The sequence below is a fragment of the Vanellus vanellus genome (genome assembly GCF_965231255.1).
Source record: "Vanellus vanellus genome assembly, chromosome: Z".
NCBI lineage: Eukaryota > Metazoa > Chordata > Aves > Charadriiformes > Charadriidae > Vanellus > Vanellus vanellus.
Window position 1 is genome coordinate 84,712,374 of NC_138908.1, and position 22,805 is coordinate 84,735,178.

A 22,805-nucleotide genomic window follows, 5' to 3' on the forward strand; every position below is an offset into this window, starting at 1 on the left:
AGTTTTCGTCCAGGCATTGCTTTCCCTGCGCTCCCAGAGGCATTTGGAGGGGGCGTTTTGGTCCCAGTCCGCTTCTAGTTATTAAGGGTTATGTTTGCTCTTTGAAAAACTCCCCTCTCTTGTTATTTGTCTTTCTGTGGTACCGGATACCAAGACAGCCTGTCGCACTGTGAGAAAGAGAATGCGCTTTTGTGCCTGGACTGGATTGATTTCCACTTCTATTTAAGAAAAAGGTGTGACCCTTCCAGCCTGAATTATCCCATGATCCTATGATCAGTTTTCATTTCAATCACTACTACTTACAAAGCTTTGTAGAAATCTCTCACTCTGCTCCTTGCCAGACTGAGCAACTCCAAGGTAAACAGGCAGTCAACGAAATAAACCATTATTTATCTTCAGTAAATGCCCTGTTTACAGTTTGTAAGGCTGATACTTACCTGCTACTCCCGAGAAGTCATTCTACTAGTGGGAAACAGTAGCTAAAGAGACAAACTGGGTGACCCCAGAGCTCTTTTCTATCCCTAATGTATATGAATATGAATATAAGCCTGAAAAAAATTAAGAAGTACCCAGACAATCTGACTGCCGTTCTTCCTTTTCCAGGACACTGAAGCATTTATCTAAGGGATTTCATTAAGCTTTCCTACCCATGCCTGCACTTCGAAATATTTCTGTTGCCCAGAGGTCGTGGACATAACAGTAATGTAGCTAAAATTGCCTTAAATCTGCGGCAGGTTAGACAGACAGTTCTTTGTAATGCACTAAGCTGCTGTGAGTGAATTGGCACTGGGGCGGCCCCAATGAAGATGAAGCGCCTTTCACCGTTTGGTTGCAGTGTCTCCCATCCATCCCTCGCTGCTGGCGCAAAGGCTGGCGAGGTTTCTACGTGAAACAGGAGCCGAGGCAGCCTGTGGTGTTAAGAGCTGGATGAAGGCTGGTGGGAGTGGTGTGGAAACAGGCAATGTGTGTATTTGGGGACACGCGTGTCCTCCGCAGAGGGTGCTATGACGAGAGCTCTGTACAGTTGGAGGTGTGACACAGAGTGTCCCCAGCTAGGAGAGATGTGCCAGTACCTCCCCAAGGAATAGCACAGCATCCTGGGGATCTTAACGTATTAATAGCTCTGTTTTACACATCCTCCTTCTTTATACAGACCCAGTGAGTTTTCATCACCTTTGGCAGATCTTCTACTGGCAGAAGACAGCCCAAGCAACTAATAACATATGAACTGTGAGGCCTTCCTTTATTGAGTTTTCATATCCTTGTAGCAGAGGTTATCCATCTCACCCATATAGACAAATGTGATGGTTTTTTATAGGCCACATAGTTTAGGGATATCACTTGCCTGGCCAGCTGGAGTGAAACTGCAATCCCTCTCTTGAGGGGTTGGAGATGTCTTGGTCCCCTTTAGAGATTTTTGGTTGATGTCCTCTGTCGTGATTTTTGCTTTAATTTTAAATACAAACAGCTGTGGTCCATTTTCCCCCCTACTAAAATTGGCTGTTGGGCTTAAAATAGTGGAAGACATATCAGTTTGGGCTTGCCTGGGGTGTTGGAAGGAGGATGTCACTGATAGCTACACACGGTGGTAACCCAGTGCATTGCCCTGCACGTGGGATGTCTCTCTCTGATGGGGACCAGGGCCAAAAGCTACATCTTTCAGCGTGACTCAGCGGTGTTTCTCATGGAGAGTGTAGTCAGCAGCACCTCTGCTAACATTTTTTTTTTTTTTCAGAGCAAACAAGGCTCGTGCTTGTTACTAACTAAACATGTGAAGGTTTCAAGCTTAGCTGAACATGCTTGCCCAGACACCCACTCTGCTATGACAGCTGCAAGTAAAACATCCCCTGAGCAAACGCCTCTATGCAAGGAGCCTTATCTTCAATTATCCAGCCCACACGTGATACACAAAGCTGTGGCGGAAGAACTGCATCAGCAGGAGTTGGGGGGAAGAGTGCAGCATCACCTCAGCAAGCTGACCTCAAACCGTGTGGCCAAGTACTCCAGTCCTCCTGACGTTCTGTAGACACTTTGCTGAATAAGATCAGAGGTAGTCAATTAATTAAATTTAAGGCTGATGAAGCCCGTCTCTAAAATCCGGCTAATGCCATGTTCATTCTTGCCAAAGCTTTCAGTACCAAGGGAGGTGCTAGAAAGGAACAGGAAAGCTTGAGGAAATGGATCAGTGGGATGTGGGGTTTTTTGATTTACAGAAGTGCTGGCGTCAGACTAGGATTACCGGCTGTTAGCTGTCTCTGCTGAAGAAAGCATGAGATTTCACCTTTTCAGTAAAACAGAGCACGCAGTGCAGCGCTCTGTGCAGCTCATGGCCCAGTCCCCTCTCTCTGCACCATAAGACCACATCTGAGCAGACAGATGTCATCATGTGTCCCTTCTGTGCCAGCTGCAGACCAGCCAGCTCCAGTTCCAAAACCAAACGGTTACATTAGCGTAACAAAGAGCCTAAGATAAGAAGCCCACTTCTCAGCTGGGGCCCTCAGACACCAGCTCAGGCCCTAGCATCCCTCACGTGGCTTCTGGACCAGGCTGGATGACACCTGGCCATCAAAGCAAGCGGGGGGAGAAGATGGAGGGGAGTCATCACCTTCCCATCACAGGCACTTCCCAAGGTAGGTGTGTGCATGTTGGTTTTTCTGTCTCTCATTATGCAGTTACTCATGCATTCCCATTAAATAATGTTTAAATTAAATTACTTGTTTTCCCACAAAAGATGCATTTTGCAGAAATTGCGCCTGTGGTTTCATGCAATGTCTACAGTTCCTCTTGGACCCAACGCAGGACTTCACGATTCATATTTTTGTTCGCAATGCTTATCTCTAATGCCACTGAGGGACAGGTTAAGCAAAACTTCTACAAATGGTAAAGGATGGTTTCCCTGGCTACACAGCGCTCTCCTGTCTGCTGCCCTGAATACATGACAATAAGACTTACAAAGGGCCCAGTTCTGAATCTATAAACTCAATAGTTTATCTTTGTGTTTCAGTAGGGGCATGATCAAAGCCCCAAGTACTTCTTGACTTGATGCTAGAATCTGTTATCACTCCACTTCTAACCAACAAAAATTACTAAGTTAGTGTACCTGTCTCCATTTTTTTCCAGTTGCATCTCCTCAGTGTTCCCATTGGATCCAAAGACAGTCATGAAAATACTGGCATCGGTACCGCCGCTTTCGATGTCTCCAGTCACAACCGTGACTTCGTAGAGGATCTGGTGAGGATTTGAAACAGTCAGAAGGTCTCATGCGAACAGCTGTCCCTTAACCCAAGAAAAAACCTGGGCAAAAGGCTAGACAGGCTTTGCAGATCTACCTCTTTGCCAGAAATGCTTATAACACAACTTCTCGGTTTCTCTCCACACTGCGGTTCCCAGAGGCAAAGTTAGAGACTGAAACTTGCTACAGGACCTTTCTCTTTGCATCATCTATGACCTTTTCTGCAGATTTTCTCAGCCTAGATAGACTCAGAGTGAGAAATACTCATTGTGACAACCATATGCTTGGGGAGAGATAAAGACCTGGTGAACTGCTTCTCCACAGGAGTCAAAACCCTCACATCAGTAGGTGGGTCTCCAACCCTCTGCTACTGGCATCTCCTCCTGGACACCTCCCAGAACTCCAGACCTTCATAATACACCGATTTTTTCCATTTTTAAAAAACAGCTCCCAAAGACACAATTTTTTCTTTCCCTTGACTGCAAAATATTTCCCCCAAGTATTTGGTGTCCATCTGGGCAGCATTGAGTCCAACATAATTAATAGTTTTAAAGTCTGTACGTCCAATCGTTTTCCACAGCAGAAGAATGCAGCTATCCTGTTTCCCAGTGGGATGCACACTGCTGCATCGAACGCAGAGTGTTCCCGGATCTCGTACATTAAATGTATGCCAATTGGCGGAAAGATGTTTTGCTTCATTTTCACCTTATTAACCTGACTTTGTTCTTTTCTCCTGACATGTGAATAATAAGATTCAGAATAAAACATTTCAAAAGCCTGCAAGTCCCAGTGGCTGTCAGTGGCATTAAGACTTTTGGGCCATTAGGTGCTTTCAAGATCGTACCTATGGTAACAAGGTGTCTGGATTTAAGAGGTGGGAGAATATCAAGAAACAGCCCCAACAAAATGTATTCAAAATAGTACATTGCTAGCAAGTTTTATTGGCCTGAATTGTGATTGCCACATAAATAAACAGTGCAAATGAATAAAGTCACAGAAAAACTCTTTTTCATGTTTGGTCAATCCTGAGTAACCTGTCCATCATGTATTCATCCACATACATTTTAAATCATAGCAAAGAATCATATTTGCTATAGGTAGGAGAAGAAAAACTCTTTTACCAATGCATTAAAGGTTTTTAATGACTGTGGTGGACATTAACTGGTATGGGGAGGCAAATACTCAATTTAAAGCACAAAGAGGGAATATCAAGCCAAGAAGAAAATTAAATTGAAATGGGTACATATGGCTCCGCAAGAGTCAACCAAAAGCAAAAAGGAAAAGGATTCATTTTCCCAAAGACATTAAACATCTTAGTCTTCTTTGAACTCTAAAAAAAAAAAAATTAAACTCAGTTTCTAACTGTAGCTATTTACGAGGGTATGGTCCCAAATTCCCTCAACTAGGAGACTGATCAGAAAGTCAAATGTGCACTTCTGATTTCATGTCTCAAGCATCTCCCCTGATTTCCTTCAGACCTTTCAGCAAGTTTCTGGACCAACATCATAGAAAAAATTTAGTTAGATGTGTCTATTTTTGGCATGCTTATGAAAATAAATATTCAGGATTGGGCTTTTAAAGGAAGACTGAACATAAGCTTTCATTAACATCCACTTCAATCTACAGGCAAGCCATCAGCTCACTGATAGGAGTTTGGAAACCATATCCAGCAGGTTAAACAACTGATGGGAAGTTTTTAAGAGGTTAGGTTTTTAACCTTGTTTATTTAGTCTGGGGGAGTTTTTTTCCCCTCTTAGGTCAATTCTACCACTGCAACCTACGTTGAGCTGTTGAAGCCTTCAGAGATGCTAAAAATGTTATTATGTTTTCATGTGTCTGGGGAACAAGAAAGATTTCAGCAGAATGTCTTTAGCTTGGGAATCACGAGCATCATAAATAAAAATTAATGTACTATGAAAGTGTAACCTCACTGTAAATAGAAACACATCTATAGAGATTTTAAATTGCCATACAGGTATTAAACACAGTATTATTGTCCCATTCATCCAGACTGTTATTTCTGTTATAAATCTTACACCCAAAATCAGCATAGCTCAGCTTTCCAATTTGTACTTCGTTGAAATATGGCATAGCACACATTACTTGAAATTTCATATATATGGATGAAAAGACTATATAGCTTTTTTCATTGCTTGTTCAAGTTTAATCAGTAATTCATTTCAAAGATCAAGCTTACAAATGTCTCCATGTTTCAACAACTTCCAATTAGAATTAGTTTCTAACTGAATTCAGTTTTCTGTTCTTGTATTAGAAAAGCTGATATGTAGCCACATTATGCAGAGATTAAAATATCTCCACTACTCTAATTTAATGAGTTAGAAGTATCTCCCCAAACAAAACATGATCAAGTCAGATTGCACCAAGGTGTTCACCTTGAAGCTGCTCCCACTCTATGGAGTGACGCCATGGGTACTCCAGGTGTGGTTACAGAATGAGGACATGCTGCCGAACTGTGTCCTACTGGCTCTGCCCTACCCTGTCCTTCTGCCTCTGCCATGGCTGCATCCAGCCAGTGCTCTAAGTGGTAGAGATGCTAAACTGCTCCTAAAGATTTTGCTAAAGAAATAACAAAGAAATCCTCTGCAAATAAAAGGCTCGAACCACATTTAGAAGTCAGAGAACTGCTGACATACAACCTCTAAAAGCACAGGTCCATGCAACATCTAAAGATACAGGATGAGCCCAGAGCCTACCTTGAGGCCAACATTAACACAGTCAGCATCCAGGATGTTGAGGATTCGTGAGGTCAGTCCATCACCTTTGTCTCTGGCCAGCCAGCACTTACAGACAAAGTTATACATGACGCCTTTGGTGGGCACAATGATGGTGAGCTCTTCCACCAGCCAGCAGCTCTCAGGGGTAGCTCCATCGTGCCCCACCTGTGAAAGTCAGCAAGAAAACACTGTTGGTTAAAAAGAATTTATTTGTAGGAGAGACCCTGACTGGAGGTTTTAACCAGCGATGAAGGACTAAGAGTGTTGACTACACACATCGTCACAAAAAACACTTGCACAGTGGAATGGAGCAAGCCATGATATAGTTTGTGCCATTGCTGCCCAACAGGCAGGACACCAGTGTACGTGGCAGCTGATGTGGGCAGGGAAGCTGAGGTCATCAGCTGCTGAGCATTAGGGAAGGCAGAACACTGCTAGTCCTAAAAGTAAGCAAGGTAGACTGGACTGACCTACATGAAAACATGTCTAGTCTCTTAACACTCTCCTTCTGCTCCATTGACTTCTATCTTCTAGTTTGCTGGTCTCTACAGACCCATTTCTCCATCGTTGCAACCCCTTCCACTGCTGTTACAATGCTTAGAAGTGACTATGCAAAGCTTCAGAGCCAAGATGAAAGATGCAGCTAGGCAAACACCCACATGTATTATTCAAGCACTCCTTCCTTCACAAATCCACATCTAAGTCAATTATATGTATCAAGCTGTTTCTCAGCTTCCCAGCTCCTTAAACTGCAGAAGCTCCAGGTTTGTATAGGAGCCAACAGATGGAGCTTGCATCTGTAGCTGGTTGATTTTCAGGGATCATCTCCTCCAAGCTCAAGAATGGTCCATCCTGGAGAGCAGGAAGTCACACAAGAGTGGCAGGAAGCCTGCATGGATGAACAAAGGGCTCCTGACAAAACATAAATGGAAAAAGGAAGAGTACTAGGGGTGGCAGCAAGGACAGGAGACCTGGAGAAATACAGAGACACTGACCAAGTGTGCAGAGATGAGGTTAGGAAAGCCAAAACCCACCTGGAGCTGAATCTGGCAACACAAGCAGTGTTCCTATGGGTATATCAGCAGCAAAAGCATGCCAATGGTGCAAACTTCTCCAAGAAACTGCTTGTGTCTCTTAAAGAACGTGGGTAGTTCATCCCGGGGCAGACTTATAAGCATAATTATGTATCCCAGCTGATGTACGAAATGCAGTCAGCCAGTCATGCCAATGAGATATCTGTACATAAACGGTTGAATGAAAGAGCTACCTACAGTTAGTTATTTTCAGAGCAAGTGTTGTTTGTGTCGTCACGAGGAAAATGAGGTCCTTAGCTCTCGCTGGTTTTGTTTTTAAATTATTAAGATATTTAGGGTTGCTCAGAAAATAATTTTTAATAACAGGTTCATCTAGGGTGATATATCTGTGGTATCTTTCTTTTTTTCCCCCCAAAACAAGTGATCTTTTTTATCTGACTGTTTCAGCCATCGCTGCTATTAGGAGTATTATTACTATACTAATGTCTGTGCAGCTGCAGAAAATTAGAGTTAACCACTAGGGAAATTCAAGTCTACAATGGATGCATTAATTCTCAGATTCCTGGGGTGTGAGGTGAATGGGAATATAACACTTGCCTTCCCATTCCCTCTCTGCCAGCTTGGCTGCCCTTCTCCAAACCCAAAGCCCCCGGAGAGTCGGCACACAGCCTCTCGAGACCATTTGCAGGGTGGTGCAGATGAGGCGTTGGGGAAAGTTCAGGGCAACGGCTCTGCAGTGAAGCGGGGACAGAACAGCCGGAGAAATCCCAATGAGCCAATTAAAGTCTGCTGCTCATTTGGGTTTGTTACAGCCACCTCCTAAAGTGCCATTCCAAGACATTGTTAGGTACCAGATTTTCACAGCAACATTTAACTCCTTCGGTATCAGGACTGGCCTGAAGAAAGCATCTCTCCTGCCTCAGAGAACCTGCACACAAGCAGATTTCCAAGGGCTCCAAGAACAATGTTGTAAAGTCTGGGATAAAGTCATCAGTGCTGCACCTTCCTTATGGCTGGTCTTTTAGAGCAAAGCAATGGGATTTGCCTTTCAATTCCAAGCAAATCTTAGACGGGCCATGCCAATGCAGTGAGTGATCCAAAGCCGTGGCCACGCCAGCAGTGTAACCTGGACGTTCATACCAATACCACAAACTGTTTGGGCTGAGATGTTTTTGAACCAAGTTAGAATGACAGAATTTCAAAGGCAGATACATCCTTGGGCTGTTTGAAAATCTTTGTAACTCATTCCCACTGGGAATGAGGGACTGTTGAGTACTTCACATCGCCAAGACTAAGATGCACGATTTGCACTGGGCGGCTCACAATCACATTGAAACCAAATGCAACAACAGGGGGAAATGGGAGAGAATTTGAGTGGTAGATAGAAGGAAAAGACGCCCAAAACCCAGGGTTTCTTGCTTATTCTGGAAGGTGCAGAGAATATTAGAGGCACCCAAGGGTCTTCCAGGATCAGGTCCCTAGCCGGTGAGGGACTGGACTTGCAACACTTAACACTCCATCACACTTTACTCTGTGCTTGTGATGGAGAAGGGTTCTGAACCAGAAGTGGTTTAGAAACGCAGACCAGTGCAGGGCTCTTCTGATCATACCCGTGTCTCTCTGCAGCAACAGCAGCCTGGGAGCAGAGCTACTTTCATTCATTAGGAGAAGAAATATTAAAACTTGTTTTAAGAACACAGTATAAAGTGCCTATACCAAATAACTTGTATTATTTATTTTCATGTCAGCATGTCTGTTAAAGTACAACAGTAGTAAATTTTATACCTGTAGGCTTACAAGACAGGTATAAATGGGCCCCTTTCAAATTACTGCGCGTTCTACTGCTTCTGCTTTCACTATAGTATATTTGCAGCAGGAGAATAATACCAAACTAAAAGTGGCATCACGCTGCAAATCTTACGATCCTACAAAATCCTGCAGTCTGCTGCCTGGGTTATGCAGAGGGCTTCTGGAAACTTAATCCCTATTCTATGCTATTTTCACATGGGTAACTCATATTCAGAACTTGCCTTCTTCCAGAAGATGCCAAATGCCAAATCTAAGCACAAACTGTTCCTCACTTTTCCCAAGTAGATAACTAGCAATTTTCTGCAATGTCCCTGAATACTGCAATTTTCTGCACGGAAAATATGGACTGATTCCATGGCAACCACGGCAGACTGGCACATCGATGTCATCCCTGGGACGTGGATCAACAAGAAGAGACCTTCCAAGCAGAGGGCACTGCATGAAGGAAGGCAGACGGCCAGGAGCAGATGGCTTCTCCAGCCACGAGCTGGGGGGTTACAAACCAAAAGGGAAAAATGAGCAAGAGGTGAGACAGCAGACTGGTGAGATCACTGAGGACAGGGGTGAAAGAGTGCAGAAGAACGTCACCCAGCTTGAAAGCCACATGTTATTTCTTCTTCTAGCTCTCTGCATTTCATTCGTAGCCTTTTCTCTTCTTTCCCATTTGTAATGTTTTTCAAATTATTTCTTTTCCTTGCTTCTATTTTCAAGCATTTTCTTCTATTTTCTCCTATTCTCTGCCCATTTGTCACCCTACTCACTCTCTCTTTTCCAGCGACCTTTTTTATTTCTTTCTTCATCCAGCTTGCTCTGTCTCTCTGACACTGCGGGTTCATACTGGCTTTTTCCTCCCTCCCTATCCCAGCCCATGGCTGTTCCCATGGGCACACGGTCTGGAAGAGAAGGATTTATGTACTTGCTTCACTTTCAAAGTTTGACCTAGAGATGGCTAGGTAGAACATGCCTCTCATACTCATAATATTCAGGCACTTGGATTGCATTAAAAAAATGGCTCGATAATAAACTCAAATCTAGTATGGGGATTTCTCAAGGTGCCAGAATCCACTGCTTGAATGAAAGGTAATGGGAATGCTTCAGTCTATCAGCTGCTACAACAGGACATACAACTGCAAAGATTTTTTAATTAGTTAGGGTTCTCTCTGAATACACAAGCATGCGCACCAACAGGTAGGTTTACTGCAACACCAGGCATGGGGCAAAAGTAAAATTAAACAGGCTCTTGAAGTCCTCAGATGCTGTGGGTTTCAGCTCTTGGGAGCTGGAGCAGGCTTTCAGGAGATGGAACTGCCACATGAAATGATGTACACAAATGCACTGGAAGATTCATGAGAAGTTTAAGCTCAGTGATGGAAAGTTTATGCAAATTCTGTCTCCCTGAGCCATAGCAGGAAAAATGACTCCTGCACTGAAATCTATTTGTGTACGTTACTTATGAACGATGATTAATTTTCTTCTCTAAGCCTGGGTCCTCCAAGCTGTAAAAACAATTTTCATGTTTAGCTAGAAAATTATACAAGATGTGTTTCTCACTGCAGGCACAATTTATGAAACCCAACTGGAAGTACTGTAAAAATCAACTGGGAAAAAGACTGATAGAGGACTGCATCCTGGGAAATTTCATTGCATCTGTCAATAACAGGGCTTGACTAAGAAAAAATGGTGCCAGAGATGGGACAAAACTGGGATATGTTACAGCTTCCTTATAATTCAAAATTATCTTCTGCCTCCCCAGGGTCTTGGTTTTGTGAGCTGTAAAGCGTACTTATTTTCAGGTTCAGACATATGTGAAATCTCATTAGCAATCCCTGTTTACATTCCTTTTAGACCCAAGTGGCTTTCCTTCACTGCTAAGAATAACAGGAACATGTGCCATCTTTGACCATGTATTTCATCTGCCTCCAGTGTTTGCGCTGTGTTCACAAAGTACCTCCACTTTTTTGATCTCTCCAACATCGAGGCCCCAAACAGAGAATTTCTCTACGGAGCCATCTGCAAACTCGTCTTTTCCTTCTGGGAGATCCAGCCACAACCTCTCCGTCTGCACTTTCTGAGGACCCATGATGATGATGAACACTCGGCTGTCGGTGCTGGAGTCAAATTCTGTGCCCGTCGTGACGGTGATGTGGTAGGGGATCACTGCAACGAACAGAGGTTTAGTCATCAGAAAACCCACACACACGTGCATTTTCATGAGACTTCATAAAATCAGGAACTCGTCCCATCAGAGGGAGCAGTAGTGCATGTTAAAGAGGTTCACATCCCGTTGAACTCGTTCAGAGAAGGGGTAACGCCATGCTGCGTTGGGCTACCAGTGCGCACGGGAGGCTAATTCCCCATGCACAACTGGGACCGAATTCTGCAAGGGTTAATTTCCCCAGGCAACCCCACCAGCTGCAAGTCCAGGTTTCTCCCAAACAGGTGAGAGAACAGCAAAGGGCTTGAATCCTTATTTACCCCAAGAGACCTTCGTGAAGATGAGACCGAGCACCTAAATTTTAAATAGGCCATTAGACCAAAGCAATCTTACACTCACTATTCAATAAAGGTAAATAAATCTATGCTGACTCCAAGGTAAACCACCACTGACTGAACGTCCCAGTACAACTGCAAATGTTCTCCTTTCTGCTTCATTCAAGGATTGCTGTGATCTATGGTGCAGCTGAGGGTTTCAGCATCCCTTTGCAAATCCAGGCAAACTATGACTAATCCTTGTATTAAAGGTAGGTCACACAATATTTTTATATAATGCATAGTAATATTGATTAGGAGAAAAACCTTCAGGCCAAGGCTTGGGACTTAGCAGTTTTTTCTGTGGCTTTCAGAAATTTCAGTTCAGCTGCTAAAAGGGAGGAGGTGCCAGACTGCTTTTCAAGTGCTTTCCAAAAGCTTATTTGGGTAAGCCGAGCGGTCGGTGCAGAATTAGATGCTGAATACTCGTTTGATTTCTCAGAACATTTGTGCAGGGCTGTTCAAACTGTTCTGTCAAGATTCAGAGCTCTGAAACTTGCCTCGTCACAGACTCAAAACTCAGCCTGGCTTCATCATCACTTTTTTGATGTAAAAAAATAAAAAAGGTTTATAAACCTTGACAAAAAACTCGGTTGGCTTTCAAACCATCCAAGATTGATATCTAATTTTGCTTTCTGATAGCTAACAACATTTTTGGGGTGGGGGTTGTACAAGAAATTCACATCAAGCTCAGAATATCAGGGAAGGCTGACCAAATCTGTTCTTACCTCTGGACAGAGCAGAACCCAAAGAGATTCATTCAGCCCCAGTCTGAGGATTTTGTGTACCAGCACAAAATTAACTGATGATTAGGCAAGACTTATTCTCCCCTTTATGGCATAATTTACATTTCAGTGTGCACATCAGCATAATTATATGCATCGCATTCTTCACAAAATAACCGTTGGAGCTGCTGCTATTAACAGGATAAAGGAGTTAGCTATAAACAACACAGATTTTATAAGAATATGTTGAGGGGGTCATGTTTAGAACTGCTGCAGACTCTTTTATAAAAAGTATATTTTGAATAGGGACAAAATTTTATTTTATACAGTTTTTAATCTGTTCTCCTGCGACAGACTAAGTTCACAGAAGTACCATCATTTCCAACTGATGTTGCATCCTTAAGCCAAAGTACTTGAAACACTTATATAAAAAGTGAGAACTATGAGAAATTGTTATCATTTCCCACTTTAAATAACAGGTAGAGAGGCAAAGATTAGCTTGCTGGCAGACAGCAGGAAACACTGTTTGCTGTTCTTTCCTTTAAAAACTACCTTTAGCATGTTTATCTCTCCTCTCCCTTGTATCCTTCTTTCTCTGGTACTCCATAGTTATACTTCTTCAAACATGGGAGAATGCAAAACTTGAGGTAGATGGCCACAGCAGGACACCACAGGTCCTCCAGCCCATCTCCCTTTGCCCCCTGTTTCCTGGAGTCTCTGTTCAGGCTGTTTGAGGGCACGTGTCCCCCTCACAGGGGGCTGGGTTTCGTTGGGGATGTAGACCCCACCATGATCAGAAGACTTCGGGGCAGTTCACAAAAACTTTGTGTGAAGAGCTACCCTAACGAAGTACCAAATTTGGCTTCAAATTGATGAACTTGGGCTGGGTGAGGGGATTAATTACCCTTGTCTTATTTGAGTTAAAGGAGGTTGTAGAGAGGTGGGGGTCAATCTCTTCTCACTAGTGACAAGTGACAGGACAAGAGGAAATGGCCTCAAGTTGTGACCGAGGAGGTTTAGGATGGATATTAGGAAAAATTTCTTCACTGAAGGGCTGTCAAAGATTGGAACAGGCTGCCCAGGGAAGTGGTGGAATCACCATCCCTGGAGGTATTTAAAGCACAGTAGACGTGGTGCTGAGGGACATGGTTTAGCGGTGGTTTTGGCAGTTTTAGGTTGGTGGCTGGACTTGATGATATTAAAGGTCCCTTCCAACCTAGACGATTCTATGATTCTACCTCTGGCAGTGCCTTCCAGCATGGAGCAGGGTTCCCAGTTCAGACACAAGCAGGTACCTTGTCAACAGGACCTTTCTCTGTGCTCCATCCTCACATCACCTCCTGCACCTCAAAGGTATTCACCCTTTGAGCATGGCAGAGTCTGAACTGGGCAGCTCAAATTGTGGCCCCCTTTCCCAGGCAACTCCCAATACCACTTGCCCTAATCAACTAATTAACAGATGGCTTTTTATCCATCTCAGGAGGTGGCTGTCTGGCTCACACAGTCCATCTTATCTGACATTCCTTCAAGATGCAGTTTCCTTAATGAGGTCAGGTCAGTGCAACAGAGATAGCGGTGATGACAAGCTCCAGGAGTCAGAGAAGAAAGACCACCCTGGTACAATGGGGATGATGGGAACTATCCTAGCTTGGCTGGAGGGGGATTCTCATGGGAAATGTTGATGTTTTACCCATTATTTGTGAAACTACATGGAATGCCAACATGGCAGATGTTATCCATTGTCTCACCACAGAAGTAATATCAGAAGGAACATGGGAATCACTTATTTCTTGTTTGAGCACAATATGGGATTACAAAAGAAGGGTTGCCCCGAGACACATGGGTTGCAGACCAGGTTAAGCAATGTGCAGCATTATGTCTGCTTCACAGCTTACAGACTTGGGACATGCAACCCAGGTATCGTATCACAACAAGCTACCGGGCATCAGTGGGGCTGCAGTAATCATTTGCGTGAGTTCCCTTGGACCATGTCAGTGAAAGCTATCTAAAACTCCTAAGCCAAATTACATCATTTTACACTTGGCTTACCGTGGAAGTTTAAGATAAGTTTAATTATTTTGCACTCGCTGTGGACTAAGAGCATATACAGACAGTTACTGTGACTCAGCTGCTGCCCAGTTACTTGGTAAAACACAGTATCTTAACCATACATCTAAAATCTTATTCTAAAGCTAAAAGATCCCATGTAGGATGACAAAAAACTGTAGGTGCAATTTAGATGATAAACCATTGTCCTGGAAGACAGAGGTGGTTAATCAAAAGGTATATAAACACAAAGAAAAAAGGCCTGTGTGGTAATGGAATTACAAGGAAATATTGATGGACTGGGGAAGTTTTCCACGAAGGTTATTTCAGCCAATAGACACTGATCTTCCAGGGTTCCTTCATAGCCAGGACAGAAACAAAACCTGCATAACTTTCCCGCTTTGTATCGGCAGCATCTGAGCAAGACTAACCTCCCTGCACGAAAGCTGGCCTTTGCAGACACAGTCCGGCATATTTCACTTCTTATAAGATGCAATCCAAAACCAGATTTTTCTTTTATATTCAGCTTTTCCTTGTCTCAGGAACCAGAGCCTAAAGATGAAACTCCACATTAGAGCGACCAACTGTTCCCATCGGTCATTTGAGCAGAAAGCTCAGCCCAGAGATCATGGACTCCCCATCTTTCAGTGGCAGTGCTTGCAGACCCTCCTACTCTGCCCAGTTATAAGACAGACCACTTTCTAGAAAAGAAGAAACTCAACTGAGCGCTCTCAGTTGAAGATTGTTTTCTGAGAGCCAAGAGACTTATCTGTGCTCTTGCTCAGCTCCCTGTGTCCCACTCCCCTCTCAACCCAACAGCTGCTGTGATGCAGCTACATGTTGTAGGGAAAAAACCTGAAGGGTTCTAAAATAAATCACATTTAAATGCATATTAAAGAAACGTCCTTGGTGATGAGGCGCTACTAGACTGATCCTGAAAAAGGGAGATGACTTAAGCATGACAAATAAGGTCTCAGGAAATTCAAAGCCTTCTTTGGTAATTGAGATCTAATATGCTGCATGAAACATGATCTTGAGTAGGTCAAAGAGATACAGGAGGAAAAAAAACAGCTGATGTCAGCAACAAGAGCTACTTTAAGGAATCATGTGGAAAAGAGCCTCTGATAATCCAAGGGAGGCTCTTTCGCTGATAGCATGTCTGACTACGGTCCCTCTCACTGCAAAGAGCTTTGGATCTTTTGAAGGACACTTCAGACAAAATTATGCAAAACTTTCATAAATTCTTCCCTTAACTCTATCAGACCCCAGTCTTCAAAGGGCAGTGTCACTTCTCCCCACCTCTGAAGTGCTGTCTGCAATGAAGTTGTTGGTGGAGAAGGAGGAAGAGAGGGTATGATTCTTCAGGTCAGTGGGCTTCTTTCTGAGCAGGCCCTATGGATGTCGTTGACTAGATCCTTTTCCATATTTGGTGGTTTGGATGCACTCATCTAACCTTAGGCAACAAAATTTGGGACTGTAGGTTGCCATAGAGGTCCCCTGGGCTTTTTATCTCACCACAATGGAAAACCGTGTACCCTTGAATAATCACCTACCTAGCAATATTGTCAGGTTGTCCAAAGTACTACACTGCCTGGAGAACTTATGTCTGCTGGCAATGAAGAGGTTACTTCTGACAAGCTACAGCATCACAAAATTCCACAGGAGAGGAAGAAGAGGTGAAGAGAAGCAATTTGCTGTTCTGCCTCCCCTTGCACCAGGACGAATGCAACCTCTCAAGCGCTGAAAGCCAAGAACACATGCAAGCATACAATCAAATGCGGTGCTCACTCACATGATCCTTCTTCTGCTGCCTTGACCAAGCTGGATTTTTTCGTCTCCTTCAGGTTTGCATTGCTATCCTGACTCGACAGGCTGAGGGATGAGCCATCCGGGCTGTTTCGGTCACCATCATAGCTCTAGTTGGAAGGCACGTATGGGAAGGTAATGAGGTTGAGTGCTCAAGTGCTGTCAGCTGTTCCCATGTGCCTCCAAGAGCAACACGAGAAGAAATCCCTGTAGTTCCCCAGGTAGTTTTTTGCTCAGTGTAGCTCAAATAAATGTGACTTGTCATTTACTGCAGGTCATTCATTTGCTTCATTGGTAACCTTGACAGGCCATTTTGGATGTGTGTTATAATAAAAGAAAATATAATGGACTTTAATGGTGTGTTGTAACTTTTCTCTGCTACCTGTGCGAGCAATAGCCACAGAAAATTCAGATGGAAGGGACGGTGCCACATTTGCTTATCAAGGCACACACTGTGGTGTCAGACTAATTGGCCTGGTACAGGTCAAAGAGCATAACAGGAAGAGTACTGCAAAGCTGAATGATACAAAACATCTATTATATTTGAGGAGTTAGTGCAGATGCATTCAGCGCCATTGTCCAATAAATGTGAGGCTCTTACCACACAGTTATTAAATTTAAAAAAAAAGTTATTAGCTTTTCCCCATTATGAATTAGTACGAGCAACGGGGTAAGTGTGACCACAAGAATTCACAGCATTGTCTGTTGCAGTTTTATGAGGGAGCATATGGCAATACTCATCTGTGGTGTAACTCTTCTTACGTCCATTCTGTTGTATTCAGGATGAGTTTGGCCCAAGTCCATCAATGATAATTTTAGTGGTAACTGTCAATTAAAATGTCACTGTATTTTGCAAAGTGGACTCCTTAAATATAATGGACTTATAATCAGCTGCTTTATTATGCTTCACTGTATAGAAGCAAGAGAGGTCTATTAATCTCGTTTGCTAATTTTAATTAGTGTATGTACCTCGAATCCCAATTAGCTATATTAGTCTGATAAAGCAACAGACAATGTGCAAGTAGAAAGTGTGCTTCACTAAAGACCATTCAGTGCTTTGAGTTGTAGCAAAGAAACTAGATTTTTTGTGTTTGGCATTGGTGGGAGAAGTTGATGAAAAGATAAACGCATCCAGCCCAATGAGGATGAAGTCAAAGGACCCAATATTTTGGCTCGAGGACTTTGAATAGTGGGACCCATAACTAACCCACTTTGTGGGTACAGCAAGGACAGCAGCCGGGAAATATACAGTGCATCAGCAAGGCATTTGACTCTCAGCTGAAGAGTTTCACGTGAACTCCTAGATTTTCCTGGTCAAATTGCAAATTACAGAGCTAGTGATACTGGGCTGAGAGTGTCCATACTTTCAGCACTTGCCTGAAAATCACAGATTCATTTCGGACAAGTAAAAAAGCATAAGTCCTTACTGATCTGTCTTGGGCTTCAAGCAGATATTCAATCATTTTACATTTGTTAGTAACAGTTTGTTGGGATAACAGCTTTGAGCCGTAACCGTACCTGTTCATAAAGCGTACGCTCTATCTTTTTGTCCTCTTTCTTTTTAGAGAGCCAGCGCTCACACAGGAAAACAAACGACTCCTCTGTGGTCTCATCCAGGATCTCTACTTTTTCCAGGAACCAGTCAGGACTGAACATGCTATTGTCGTGACGAATCTTGATCTTGTACAAAATGCCAAGGTCCACAGCCTGTATAGTGAACGTATCCTCCTGCAGAGTGTTCAACAGCAGTTGCTTCTGTTAACAAGCTCTCAACAGATCATCTACTGGACAAAAGCAAACGCAGACTCCAGAGCACAATATATGTTTAAATCCCATCTCACATGATGGTGTTTGGTTGAAAGCTTTGCAGCAGTCTACAGGGACATCTCCGTACGCTAAAACTGTTCTGCAGGGAAGTGTTTTGAAGCCAGCTTCTGCTATGAGGGGAGCTGCACAAAATGCCACTTTTACAACCAATTACAATATTGAATTCCTGGAATTTTACATCCTGATTTTTAAGCCTAACTAAGACTTTTCTGTGTAATTGTGCTGGTTTTGGCTGGGGTAGAGTTAATTTTCTTCACAGTAGTAGTATGGGGCTTTGGTTTGGATTTGTGCTGGGGACAGTGCTGATAACAGAGGGATTTTTAGTTACTGCTGAGCAGTGCTTACACAGTGTCCAAAACTTTTCTGCTCCTCACACCACCCCACCAGCGAGTAGGCTGGGGGGGCACAAAAAGTTGGGAGGGGACACAGCCAGGACAGCTGACCCCAATTGACCAAAAGGATATTCCATACCATATGGTGTCATGCTCAGTACATGAAGCTGGGGGAAGAAGAAAGTAGTGGGGAGACGTTCAGAGTGATGGCGTTTGTCTTCCCAAGTCACCATTACCTGTGATGGAGCCCTGCTTCCCTGGAGATGGCTGAACGCCTGCCCGCCCATGGGGAGCAGGGAATGAATTCCTTGTTTTGCTTTGCTCCTGTGTGCGGCTTATGCTTTACTTATTAAACTGTCTTTATCTCAACCCATGAGTTTTATCACTCTTACTCTTCTGATTCTCTCCCCATCCCGCTGGGGGGGAGTGAGCGAGCGTGGTGCTTAGCCGCTGGCTGGGGTTCAACCACAGCAGTAATTCAGTTAGATTTGTATGGACAATACAGCTAAAAAAATCTTTGCCATCATTTTATCCGAGTATCTCTAATTGAGGCTGTGAATATGACTCATGGACTGACCACAAAGTACCACTTTTGGAGTTATTTTTTCACACACAGCCGCAGTTTTGGTCCCATAAGTTTATCATGCTCAGGAATGAATTACAATATATACTATGTACGTGCAAATCAGTTGCACAGAGGCTACAGGGGTGACAGACTTCAGGTTCTGTGTGCTCTCAAATCTGCAGCTAACAAGTCAAGCCAGTTTGTATGAACCAAGCTCATAATTTGTCTATCAGTGATTTCACAGAAACGTCTACCAATTTGCTGCAGTGCCTGTCAGTTGTAATACCCAGCTGACAATCCATACAAAGCATTTTAAGACGTAATGAACATGGTAAATGGAATCAATCAATTCATCCCTCATAGGAAAACTCAGCCTATAAAGACTGTCCTGGACTTCTTAGGTTAAAGACTGTGAAATGGAAAGTGTTATTAACCAGTTGCATTTGTACCTGTCCTCTTTCAAACTTGTTGAAGTTTGTTTCAGATTTGCTGAGTTTTCTCTCCCCTGTGTCTCCCAGATCTCCGTAGATATTTAGGAAAACATTAGCATCTGTCCCAGCACCATAGATATCTCCAGTGAACACGCTGATCTTGTACGTGTGAACTGTAGAAAGAAAAAGAGATGTGATTTCTGGCCAGGTGAATTATCAAGGTCTATCTTAGACACTGAATTCACCTAGGAAAATGGTCCCCAAACTTTCTGCTCATCACTCAGTTCTTGGAGGTTTAAATCCCATATCCTTTATCCTTCCAGGCTTCTGGTAATGATCCAAAGACTGGAGAATCACTGGGCTGAAATTTGCTGACTTTCCTTTTCTCCATCTAATCAATGCCTGTGTATTGTTTTGGTCACATAGTTCACAGTTAAAAATGCAAAGAATCATTATGGTGGTTACTGGATGCGAAGTCGATAGAGGTGAGGGAACTCTGCACCTCTTCATACCGAGGCTCAGGGGACCTACATCTGAGAACAAGTGATTCGGTATTGTGAATTCTTAATACTCCATCTTCCATAAACAAACTCCAGGGATTCAGATGTGCAATTACCACCAGAGTTAATGGAATGTATCTCTATAAATTGCCCAAGCAGAAAGAGAACAGGTTTCTGGGTCCTTTTGCTGAGACAGTATTTAATTAAGGAAGAGTTGGAGCTGTACTGTTTAAGTACCCTTTTCCTTTGGCTTGCTCAATGATGATCCAATAAAACCTCATCAAATCTTTAGTAATGTGCTTTACTAAACCTGTTAAATACTCCTATTTTTACTTTGCTACTCTTTTCCCAATTACACAGGGAAAACAAACAGTTACCAAAAGCATCCTCACTAGGAAAACAATTAGGGACTGTGCAAGTCTCTGATTACCCTGGTGGCATACGAACCTTGGAGAATGCCTCCTTGCAAACCCCAGGGCAATGCAAATGAAGAAGAGGCACAAAAATCTTAGTTAGGATTCTTCTTTGTACATGAAGATATCTATATTCTTTTTCTTCTGTGCCTAGCTTTCCCAGTAAAACAGGGCCTAGCCTGCTTTGTCATCCATGAAAGGTTTCCATTGATTTCCCTAAGAAAAGGATCAGGATCATCACCTGAGACCATTCTTCAGGCTAGGTGCAAGGCCAGGTTTTCTGGTTTGCCTCTTCACATTTCGTCCTACAGAGTTACAGCTTCGTATTTGAGAGACAACTGCCACGTCAGTAATGAAGGAAGGAATGCATATCATCTAATTAGTCAATGCATCCCTCTCTGGTTCTTGCTTACTGGTTCTAGAGACCTTCAGGACTGAAATGCAGTCTACTACATAAAAGACGATCCTCAGAACACCACAAGCTGATTTTACATTGCTTTTATTTACACTGTGTCACTGCCCAAGAGGTATGAGGACTCACAGAGATGAAGATGATAGAATTGCTGTCCCAGATATATCTAATCAGAAGCTCCCAAACTTAGCCCCAGCTTCCAGCCAAATGAAACCTTCAGTTATGCAAAAATCCTATTCCATAGATTGTAAAACTTGTTTTAAGGCTTTGCCTATAGAAGGAAAAAATGAGTCACCCAAGTTAGTTAACACATGGTAACTAATGCAAGGTAAAGCAGCAGAAGTTAGTAAGTTAAAGAAAATGCCATGCAGGCATCTAGCAGTCATGCCTCTTAATAATTGATATTAAAACTGTCTTTGCCTCCGCAGGAAAAATATCTGCCAGGAGCTACCATGTGGTTCCTAACAGGAGGAAAGAGCTCACTCCTCTCTTCTAAGGGCACAGTGCAAAGGCTCCATCCTTCCTTACGGCGAGGCACCTCTCCCCTTGGCAATGGAAAACACTGACAATCCATATAAATTCCACCCTGACAATGGCGTACTGTAGATGCAAATCAGGCATTTGAAAAGAAACAGGGAGAGTAAAGATTTTCTCTGTTGAATCATCTTGTTGCCAGATGCAAGAACCAAGAATGAAAATGGCAGCTGCATTCGGTTTGCTCCGCTTTGGATGTAGGAAGGTTCACGACTTCTCTCAAGGGCAGAAGGAGCTCGGGGTGGGAAAAGGAGGTCCTAGAGGAAAAAGAGTTAGGAACGTCTGGGCACACCGAGAAGCAATGAGTTTAGGATGAAATTTCAGTTCTTGTTCAGTTGCTTCAGCTACCAGGAGGGCCAGTCACTGAATGTGAATATTTTGTACAAGGGGCTCAGAGCTGCATAAGCATTTATTCTCCTCCCCAGTGGCAATTTAATGAGGTGAGAGCGGCTGCCTAGAGCCAAATTTTTAGAAGGTGTCCATATGTACCTGAAGAGCAACAGGAAAAGCAACTCTGGGAGGAAAGAGGAGCATAAATCAGACTGGTAGGGTAGGAAAGGAAGGTGAAGTTGTGAAAAGAAGTAAAGATATTTGTAGAGCCTGGGAGACAAGATGGAAGAAATTGTTAGGCATCAGAGGAGCCGTGCAAACTACGTCTGTGTGAAAGGGTGTCTGTGACAGGTTTATAAATGCCCTACAGGAAAATAATGGCATCATTGCACAGAAGTGCTTCAGGTATACGAGAGGCCGGAGAACAGGAAGGGAAAGGAATGTGAACAGTCGTACCAGCGCTGCATTTGCCTGAATCACACATCCAAATGTTATATTCCAAAAAAATCAGATGAATGGATCCCAACCTACTCCTAGGATTATATTACCTTCTAATGGGTCTTCAACTTCTTCCTCTATCTGCTTGAGAGTCCCATCCTTCATGAGTTTTTCAGTAAAAATATCAGACGGTACCAGTTCTCTGATAATCTCGCCGTCGTCTTCAGACTTTGCAAGCCATCTTTCACATGGAAATGTGACAGTTTCTGAGCCCTGAAGGGAACATGGCAGAGATAATCTCCTCAAAACAACACGAACACATGTTAGCGTTTCTCCTTTGAAAACACTGTGACGTGCAGGCAAGGATTTTCAACTCATGTATGTATGCATGTGTATGTAGATGCAGACCTGAAATAGCATACAGAAATATATTTCCTCCAGAAAGAGGACGTCTGAGGACTCTGAGAAGAAGCACTGAACATGTAGCAGAGAACAGTGTTCCCAATGGCTGCGCGAGACTGGCTATATGATCCAGTAGATCTCTGCCCTTCGCAGTTTTCGATCTACAAATTCCTAATCAGGACTGCACCATTCCCGCTGAAGCCGTGTTTTACTGAGACTCTGCAATCCCTCTTCAATCCTATTCAGGCAGCATTCCCTTTGAAGTCAGTAGGGGCTTTTTTCTGAGTCGATACTTCAAGATTTTGCCCTACAATTCTGTGACTCAAGCTGGTTTCCAGGCAATTCCCATACGTGCGTTAAGAGGAGAAAAATAGTGATTTAATTTTTGATCTTTTGTTTTGACTTCACTTTGGTGGAAACAAATATGATTTCTATCATCAAACAAAAAAAACACAATAGAACATGTGTTTTCCACTCGGTAAACAAAATCAATCCCAGACTACTCATTAAGAACAGACTTCTGTAAGGCCTCCAAGATGGGGAGAGGCAGGCGGCTTTCTATGTGCCAGGCACCCCAGGCTATGTCTCCGTACAGAAAGGGGCATGAGCCATCAAGCAACTTGCAGAGCCCACAAGTCCGAACAGAAAAAGAAAAATAAAAAAAGAAGTTAGTTTTAATCTCACAGTAACAAAATAAAGGAAGAA

The 22,805-nt window shown here is 43.2% G+C and overlaps 1 protein-coding gene across 1 annotated transcript in view; it reads right to left on the reverse strand.

The window, feature by feature from the left end:
• The window catches only part of LOXHD1 (lipoxygenase homology PLAT domains 1), a gene marked incomplete at both ends in the record, with an annotated part of 152,507 nt that overhangs the window by 34,189 nt on the left and 95,513 nt on the right, over positions 1-22,805 (reverse strand). Inside the window, 7 exons of the mRNA XM_082498034.1 lie at positions 3,101-3,228; positions 5,947-6,132; positions 10,759-10,967; positions 15,903-16,026; positions 17,435-17,644; positions 19,090-19,244; positions 21,809-21,971. Of these exons, the coding sequence (XP_082354160.1) occupies positions 3,101-3,228; positions 5,947-6,132; positions 10,759-10,967; positions 15,903-16,026; positions 17,435-17,644; positions 19,090-19,244; positions 21,809-21,971 (1,175 nt within the window). The remainder of the gene's footprint in view (positions 1-3,100; positions 3,229-5,946; positions 6,133-10,758; positions 10,968-15,902; positions 16,027-17,434; positions 17,645-19,089; positions 19,245-21,808; positions 21,972-22,805) is intronic.